This window comes from Saprolegnia parasitica, assembly GCF_000151545.1.
Source record: "Saprolegnia parasitica CBS 223.65 unplaced genomic scaffold supercont2.413, whole genome shotgun sequence".
Taxonomy (NCBI): domain Eukaryota; phylum Oomycota; class Saprolegniomycetes; order Saprolegniales; family Saprolegniaceae; genus Saprolegnia; species Saprolegnia parasitica.
The window spans coordinates 1-8,261 of record NW_012156807.1 but is presented as its reverse complement, the minus strand read 5'-3'; the positions used below and the strand labels follow the sequence as shown (position 1 = coordinate 8,261).

Here is an 8,261-nt window from a genome sequence, read left to right as displayed (position 1 = left end):
TTCCTACCATGGACGACTTTGGTCCACTTTATATTTTAGTTCGACGCTGGCCGTGCTCGTCTTGATCTTTACGCTTGTTTTCATTTTTTACTACCGTGGCGCGGCCCACTACATTGAAAAGCTCAAGACAATTCCGCGCTGCTGCCCTCGCTGTGGCCTTCCAGTCTGGGACAAGTACGTGCCCGACCAGCGGCGACCGTCCATGCCGCAGCCTCTAAGTGGCAGCCGCCAGAAACGCCGGCGGCAGTCACTTGAGCAACGGGCGAGCACCTTGTTGTCGCTCGACGATGTAAGCTCGGCCCACGGAACCATTGCCGCCCGCCGCGTCCTCACAGCACTTCGTGCATTGCTCACGGAGCCTGACCCGCACACGTCACATGCCCGGCAACTCCAGCGCGAAGCCATCAACATGTCGACGGCCAAGGCGTACACCGGGGCACTGCCCATGTACCGGTCAACGCACCGCGTGTGTCCGGCCAAACCGCTCACCGCCCACGTCCGATCGCGCGTCCTCCGGAGCAACCTCTGCGTCTGGCAAGCGCGCGTGAAGCTCCGACTGCTCTATCAATCGTACCGCATCAAATGCGTCAAAGTGATGCTCGGGTGCGCGCATCTGGAGCGCGTGCGAACTTTGCAACTCACGGTTCATAGGATTCTCTTGCTGTTGTACCCCATGGTGTCGCGGAACTTTCTGCTCGTGTTTCACTGCGACCAAATCGGTGCGCGCTACTGGCTCGTGAAGGACCGCAGCCTCGAGTGCTACACGACCGAGTGGTCGCTCTACGCCTGCGTCGCGCTCGCCGGCGTCGGCGTCTGGGTCGTCGGCGTCCCGTTTCTCTTTTGGCGCACCGTCTACAAGGCGCGGCACCGGCACATTGGTATGTCAGCATGACATACCAGAGTAGTGGGTCTGTCATGCGGCGTAGACACACGCTTGGCGCTGCTCGAGTCACGCGCGTACCGACCGCTGCGCGAAAAGTGGCTCGCAGAGATGCGCACCATGCTGGCGGCCGAAGGACGATGTGTGCCCCTCGCGCTCGGACGCCGCGACGAGATGTCTTACTTGGGCCACTACATGAAGACAAAGAACCTCGAGGTTGATCACTCGCGTCTCCACTTCGAATCTCAAAAGCGTCTAGGACTCAGCGGTGATGGCGCGGCTGGGTCTCATTTACCAGAATTGTACGACAACCATGTGGTCAGCGACGCGCACTACTCGACTCATGGCGAATGCATTAGACAAGAGCGAATTCTGGTGGTTTGACGTCTTTGATCTGATTCGGTACGACATTTCCAGGCAGCGACGCGAAATCCACCGTTTCGATCTAGAAAAGTGCTGCTGAACGGTGTCCTGGTCTTCCTCCAGGGAAACGACATCGTCCAGTCGACGTCGGGTCTCGCTCTCTGGTACTGTACCTGTCTTGAATCACGCTACCGCTCACATGTGCTCGTACAGTCTGCTTGCGCTCACCCTCACGCTCCAATGCAAGCCGTACCGGTCCTGGACCGACTCGCTCGTGGCTGGCGTGACCCAATTCCAGCTCTTCATCACACTCTTCCTCGGGTTCCTTCTCCTCATGAACACGACGTCGACGACGGCGCTCACACCGGTGGCCGCCATCGTCGACGTCGATACCATATCGCTCATGCTTGTTGCGACCAACTTGGCGTCTGTCGTCGTCGCAGCCGGTGTCCTGCTCCACGACACGGTCCACAACCGCCGCCGCATGCAAAAGGTGCGGGCCGTCCGTCGTGCCGAGCTCATTCAAGCAGCGGTGCGGAAGCTCTGGCGACGCGCGTACAACCACGCTGTGGTGATTGCGTATGCGAATCGGCCGGCGCCGCTATCCGTTGCACTCCTCCTACAGCGCGCCCGGCGTTTACCCCCCTCTGAGAACTAGGATTCATCCAGAACAACAACTCGGTTTCCGCGTGTGCATCGTGTTATATCGGGGAACCACGGGTGTGTATGTACGAGTAGACATAGGTACCGCCCGTGGCCGCAACGCAGGGCACCTAGAGCCGGATCGCCGGCGTCGTGAGCGCCGTGCGTCGGTTGTTGTTGCTGTTGTTGTTGCGGTTGCCTTTCTTTGGGCGACTCTCGGTGGGCTCTTCGCACACTTGACACGGCAGCGTCCGCCATACAATGGTCCCGCACACCACGTCAAAGCCAACAGCCACCTCGGCGCAAAAGCTGTCTTGGAGCTGGTCCCACTCCGTCTCGGTGACAATCTCGTACAGTGCGCTAGGTGCCGGACATGAGTTCACGAGAACGCCATCCAATGGGCTGCCCGTACTAGGTGATGCCAGGGATCGTCGACAACACCGACGTCGACGCGCCCATGAGGAAGAGCGCGATCGCGTTGGGGACGACGGGCTTGCGGTGGCGGCTGCAGAGGAGCGCGCCGTTCAAAATCGGTCCCGGCATTTCGTCCACGACGCTCTTGACATATTGTCGCCAGCGCTTGAGCCACGATTGCGGCACCTGGTGAGATATATGACGATATGTTCCCACTTTAGAAACACGTACAATGTAAAAGCGACCGCGCTCGGGGCTCAAAAGGCTTGGCGGGTAACCGGTCTTGCGCGTGAGCAGCTCGTAGAGCGAGTCGCCGCCTCCGCTCTCCGTGTGCCGCAACAGACGCTGCGACTTCTTCTCTTCGACTTGCATCTGCTCGAGCTTGGCCGTTGTCAAGCACGTATCGCACTCGATCGCGGGGCGGCCCGCGCCAAAGACGCGGTCGGCGTCCGGGTGCACGTACCGCAGCAGCTTGCGCCAGACCATGAGCGGCAGGGAAAGCCGCTTGCCTTGGCCTTTCGAGAGCGAGAGCGGGAGAAGGCCATTGTGGCTGCACGTGATGCTGTCGCTGACGTGGGCGATCTCGCGGTCTTCGAGGAGCTGCATGGCCGCGAGGTCGCTGCGCACCTGCTTCGCCGCCTTAGCGTGCTTCTTGGAGGACGGCGGGATCGACGCGAGCTCGCGCAGCCTCGAGATAGCCTTGGGGCCTTGACGAAGAAGCTTCTCGGCGCGGTCACACTGCTTCTTGCTCGTGAGCACAAACGCCTTGGACACGAGCACGGTCACGTGCGCCGACGACGTCCAAGCAACCGCTGACAAGTCGACGTCGTCGCTGGCTGTCTCGGCGACACTGGACGCGTGGAGCAGCAGCGACTTGATGAGCTGGAGCTCCACGCAGCGAAGCCACTGGAAGATCGAGATGCGCGGGAGGCGCGCAAAGGCGATGCTCGAGTCCGCGAAGAGGAAGGCGAGCGCAGGCGACTCCTTGGCAAAGATCACGGCGACCGCTTCGACGACGCCGCGGACGTCGCGGCTCGTGTGGCTCAGGCGCGCCATCTCCTTGCTCGTCAGGAAGCGGCAAACGCCCAGCCAGCGCTCCATGGTCATGCTCTACGTGAAGGCCGGCTGAAGCGGTGGATCCGAACCACCGAGCCAGACCTTGGACGCAGATGGACCTCGTGATACGAACCTTTATCTTGATCATTTTGGTTCATTGTGGGTATACTCCCTCGCAATACGAACTGTAGATTCATATGTGACCTACATTCCTTGCTTGCGTGAGTGCTGGTGCGACGTCCTCGGACCATGCCGGCGCCCACGGAGCTAAAACAAAGCAGAGTTGCAGCCTGGGTGAGCAGCCAGTGTACTAGCAGTGTACTGACTCTTGTAATGGTCACCAAGCTTCTCGCAGATGAACACATTGCACTGTGTGCTCTACGAAATATCCCCTAGATCCTGGCGCGAACATATCTGATGGGCCAGTATAATATCTTGAACACTCGAACAATAGGCACGCACGAGCTGCCCTACAAGGATGTCAAGAACCTGACAACGGGCCAGCGTTTCGCAGACCCAGCCATCGTTGGTGCTGTCATGACCGGCACGATCAAGCCGTCGTTCACGCCTCATCGGCCTCCGTGGGTCCGCGTCCTTGGTGAGAGCTGTCTGCAGTTCCACCCGGAGAATTGGCCAACGATCTACGAGATCGCTGTTACATTGGAGCAAACGAAAGTAAACTCGTAATTCCGTCATACTGTCATGTATACTAGTATTTAATGCTTTTGGCGAAAGCTGTTTATTTGGCCTAGAATAGGGCTCCCGGCGCGGGAGGGTTAAGGGAATTTGCCACTTACCAGTGGTCGACTGCCACTGGCAAGTGACAATGTATCCCGGTAGGGAGCAGGTAAGGACGAAATGGAGTGGGTAGGCATGGTGGGTGGGTAGATTTCGTTCCATTTTGGTTGACAGTGCTGTGTAGTAGCTGACAATCACATCTCCGACTCGGATTATGGGGTATCAGATGGTTTAATAGGGTGGGTTAGGGTTATTTTGTACGGGATAGTGCCCACCCTGATCTTGCAGCCAACCATGCAAGAATACGCACTATGCTGGCTGACGCTACAAGCATCCGCAACAAACCAAGAGCCGCTCAGTGCTGCTGATCTGCCGTCTGTGTGGGCTTCGCACATTTAGACAGTTGGCAAATATGGGGCTTCTTTGAAATATATCAAGCGCTTTGAGTTAAATTCCGTTTGCAAATATAGCGTCGACGTTCGTCGGTAGCGCGTGGGCGTCCTGGAGGATCTGGTAGAAGCCATCCGCGTCGTTTTCGCTCGCCTTGCGCTCGAGACGCAGCTGGGCTTTGCGGAGAAATTGAAAGAATTTGACTTCGGGTGCCGAAAAGTCGGGGTGCCACACGTCCAGGACGAGCACGAGCCGGCTCTGGCTCGCGTGCTCGTTCCACGCCTCGTGCTCAAACGAGTCGTCAAACACAAAGCACTCGCCTTCCTTGACGACAATGACATCGTCGCCGACGCGGAGGCGACACGCGTCGCCACTTGGCACAACGAGCGGCAAGTGCACGCGCAGCTTCTTGTTGGTGGGGCCGTGGTGCTTGGTGATGTGCGTCTTGGGTGCCAGTGCGGAGAAGAAGGCGTGCTCGTACTGGTGCGGAATGCTCTGGAGAAGCGCGGTCGTGATCGGGCACCGCGCCCGCTGCGCCGCGTAGTCAACATCATGAAGGAACAAATAGTAGACGTTCCAGTCGCCAGCATCGTGGCTAACGCTTCCGATACCGTCCGCAGCCTACATGACTTATGAGTTGCACAATTCGATGAGGCAGCGCGCACCGGTCGAACGCCCGCCCACGTCGGCGCGCGGTATGGCTGAAAGCCCGTCGGGTCGTTCTTCAAGTCGAGAAGCTCTTTTCGAATGAGCGGAAACGCAGCTTCGAGGGTTTTGATCCAAGGAAACATGTCATGGTTCCGCCACACGGGCTGCGCCCGCAAGCCAGGCAGCACGTTTGGGCAGCCGCGCTGCCACGATGACATGTTGCTTGGGTGGCGCTGGTGGTTGAGCTGCATAAGTGCCCACTTGCGCAAGCGACTGAGGTTCCCCGTGCTGTCGGTTGCGGCCTTGGTGAGCCATAGATAGGCGATGTTTTCGCCGAGCGGTGTGAGGCCCCAGGCCCGCGTGAGCTCGTGGAGGCGCGCCTCGAGGTCGGCCTTGTCGGCAATGGCCCCGTGCACGATGGTGCTTGCATCGCACGTCGTCTCGGCAGAGCTCATGCTGTCGGCTTTGTTGCTGCTCGGTCCTTGCATGCCACCAAATCTTTCGAAGCGACGTGGCATTCCGGATCCAAATTGCGGATTCTTCGATTTGTTCGAATTTCGAAGCACATTGCAAAGACAAAATCTGTGTGAAGACATTCATTCTCAACTTGACCGCAAAGGCAGCATGCCCGTCAAAATGCTTGACGCAAGACCAGACGCAAAGCTTCAATGCAGCACGGAAGCAGTAGCCGTATGCACTAATATTATATATATATTGATGGACAATAGTTTGCGTCAACCAGAGGTCTACAGTCCGATATGCCACGCTGGCGGTTCTTTCTACTGCGCGTGCACAACGGGCGACGCCTTGGCCACGACAAAATCTTGGATCGATCGCAGCTGCACAAGGGTGTCCTCCAGCTCTGCGACGCTGTTGGCGTCCGTTGGAAGAGTGCGAAAGCCAAAGACCGAGACTTGCTTGAGCTTGAAAATCGCGCCAAGGGCAGCGGAGGTGAGCGGGACGACACAGATCGGGACGTTAAGCTGAATGGCCATGACAGCCACGTGGCTGCACATACCAAGCACCGAGGCGTCCGAGGACATGACGACAACACGTGCGTGGCGGTGCTCGAGGAGCCGCGAGACTTCGTTGACACCAAGGGCCATCGGCCGCAGCGGCTTGAGGAGCGACTTGGTCGGCTCGTTCAGAACAAGCGCGCCGGCCTCTTTGGCCACGCGGTCCACGAGAATCTCCGCTTCCTCCTTCTCCATGGGCGTGAACGGGAGGAAGAGGTCGCGCGGCCGAGCATGGACCTTCTCTTGCTGCGCGCGGGCTCGGAGCGTCGCCATCGTGAACAATCAACCTCTGCGCCAATCACTTTGCACTTCCGGATACAGACACGAGATTATCCGTACTGCGATCTTAGCGGTCTTCCCGCCACGACTTCGCGACAATAGTAGAGTTGAAGCAGGGCTGCCAAGTCGGAACTCGATTGATCCATTGGCATATACATGTCGCTGACAAGCCGATGCCACCGATATTGGTGTTGAATGCTTCTAATATGGGCTCGCAATGCAGCCGAGGTTTGATTGCGCGATGCGAGCTTGTGATGTCATAAGCTATGACATCGTCTGGCGTCCGCGCGACTCGATTCGTGTGCTGACGACGCGTGTACCAGTAACTCGATCACCAAGGTGAGCACGGAACCTCATACGAGTGCACGGAACCTTTGGCAAGCGAGCGGTTGTCTCAACGTCGCGGTCTATATTTTGATGCGTTCCAATTTAGCGCCACTTGACAGTTGACGCCCAACGACCGACCGCCATGGTCCTCGTGCTCCAGGCGATTCTGGTTGGCGTCTTTATTGGCGTCGTTGTCGCAGGCTGCATCGCGTACATCATATCCCGCCATTGCCGCAGCCAAGCCGCAGTGGCCGACGTCTACTTTGCGTATCCCTCGAGAGCGCAGCCCGTGGTGGCGACCATCTACCGCGGCGGTTGCAGCATCTTTTATATCGTCATCTTGCTTCTCGAGCTCGTCGAAAATGGGTTCTCGATCTACAAGTACTATACGATCTGGAACTTTACGCTGCAGCTCATCTACTTTGTCTGGGCGACGACGTTCTCGCTGCGGCTCGCGATGCTGCCAGCCAAGGCGCCGATTCACGTGACGCCCGAGCTCCGAACACTCAACACCCTCTTTGGCTGGGTCCTCCCCGTGAGCTTCGTTGTCCTTATTGTCTTTTGGGCACTGCTTTACGGGCCTGGCTATGACCTCTCGGCTTACTCGGTCGCCGAGCACGCCGTCAACAATATACTCTTGGTGCTCGAGTTTGCCGCCAACGACTTTTACGTCGGCAAAGCCAGCATCGTGTATGCGTGTCTGCTCTGGCCAGCGCTCTACGCGGCGTGGGCGTGCCTCTCATACGCCACGTGGCTCGGGTCGTGGCCGTACAAGTTTTTGGACCTCGACAAGAACAGCGCGATTGGCTGGTACATTGGTGTGCTCCTCGGCCACTTTATCCTTTTTGGCGTCGCATACCTTCTCAGCGTGCTCAAGCGCAAGCTCAAGCCGTCGCTCGTGACGACGCCCCCCATCCTGGCCGAGCCACTGCCCGTCAGCAGCACGGACCTCGACTCGATTCAAATCGCGCCTTGACACAACAAAGTGTCGTAGGACATAGCTTTAGCACGATAAAGTATACAACTCATACTGTAGAACCAAGTCCATCCTTGCACATTGAACCTGTCTGCACGCTATCACAGAAGGGTTGCTCCACTGACAACGGTGCAGCGCGTGCGCCCGTCCTCCTGGTGCTATCTCTATTATAGCACAGTCTTGCTACTTGCAGGGTGCATCGCTAAAAAAAGCAAGTACTGAGCGCGACTTGACGCTGTTGGTATACATCGCGCACGTGGCACTTGATTTCATTTGATTTTCAAGGTTGTAGTATGTAACCGGTTCCATCCGTGAGCCGTTTACATCCGGTTATCGTGGCACAAACGCCGGATACGCCAGTTTGCACCATGGCTCTGAAGCACGACGACGCGGCCGTGGCCGACGCGCCGGCCATTGACGTCGCCCGCGACCGGTTCCCGTTCTGCATCGTGTGGTCGCCGCTGCCGGTCATCACGTGGTTCCTCCCGTTCATCGGGCACATGGGCATCGGTGACTCGCACGGCGTCATTTA

The 8,261-nt window shown here is 58.0% G+C and overlaps 6 protein-coding genes across 6 annotated transcripts; 3 read left to right on the top strand and 3 right to left on the bottom strand.

Moving 5' to 3' along the window:
* Nucleotides 1-202: 202 nt before the first annotated feature.
* Nucleotides 203-1,925, top strand: SPRG_16963 (hypothetical protein; the record flags this gene model as incomplete). The annotated part of the gene is made up of 7 exons (XM_012356255.1): nucleotides 203-603; nucleotides 652-878; nucleotides 927-1,096; nucleotides 1,140-1,182; nucleotides 1,240-1,282; nucleotides 1,330-1,407; nucleotides 1,457-1,925. The coding sequence occupies 7 exons, from the start codon at nucleotides 203-205 to the stop codon at nucleotides 1,899-1,901; spliced, it is 1,407 nt and encodes a 468-aa protein (XP_012211645.1). The 3' UTR covers nucleotides 1,902-1,925.
* On the bottom strand, nucleotides 1,922-3,406 carry SPRG_16962 (hypothetical protein; the record flags this gene model as incomplete). Its single annotated transcript, XM_012356254.1, has 3 exons — nucleotides 1,922-2,245; nucleotides 2,298-2,485; nucleotides 2,531-3,406. The coding sequence occupies 3 exons, from the start codon at nucleotides 3,404-3,406 to the stop codon at nucleotides 2,017-2,019; spliced, it is 1,293 nt and encodes a 430-aa protein (XP_012211644.1). The 3' UTR covers nucleotides 1,922-2,016.
* Nucleotides 3,407-4,495: 1,089 nt separating this feature from the next.
* SPRG_16961 (hypothetical protein) lies at nucleotides 4,496-5,644 on the bottom strand. The gene is made up of 2 exons (XM_012356253.1): nucleotides 5,149-5,644; nucleotides 4,496-5,104 (listed from the first exon to the last, which is right to left on the bottom strand). Exons 1-2 carry the CDS (start codon nucleotides 5,617-5,619, stop codon nucleotides 4,541-4,543), a joined length of 1,035 nt encoding a protein of 344 aa, XP_012211643.1. The 5' UTR covers nucleotides 5,620-5,644; the 3' UTR covers nucleotides 4,496-4,540.
* A 266-nt stretch (nucleotides 5,645-5,910) lies between these two features.
* SPRG_16960 (hypothetical protein) lies at nucleotides 5,911-6,427 on the bottom strand (the record flags this gene model as incomplete). The annotated part of the gene is made up of 1 exon (XM_012356252.1): nucleotides 5,911-6,427. Exon 1 carries the CDS (start codon nucleotides 6,418-6,420, stop codon nucleotides 5,911-5,913), a length of 510 nt encoding a protein of 169 aa, XP_012211642.1. The 5' UTR covers nucleotides 6,421-6,427.
* Nucleotides 6,428-6,895: 468 nt separating this feature from the next.
* SPRG_16959 (hypothetical protein) lies at nucleotides 6,896-7,793 on the top strand (the record flags this gene model as incomplete). The annotated part of the gene is made up of 1 exon (XM_012356251.1): nucleotides 6,896-7,793. The coding sequence occupies one exon, from the start codon at nucleotides 6,896-6,898 to the stop codon at nucleotides 7,727-7,729; it is 834 nt and encodes a 277-aa protein (XP_012211641.1). The 3' UTR covers nucleotides 7,730-7,793.
* A 304-nt stretch (nucleotides 7,794-8,097) lies between these two features.
* Nucleotides 8,098-8,253, top strand: SPRG_16958 (hypothetical protein; the record flags this gene model as incomplete). The annotated part of the gene is made up of 1 exon (XM_012356250.1): nucleotides 8,098-8,253. A coding segment is annotated over one exon (156 nt), but the record flags the coding sequence as incomplete, so codon positions are not given.
* Nucleotides 8,254-8,261: the final 8 nt, after the last annotated feature.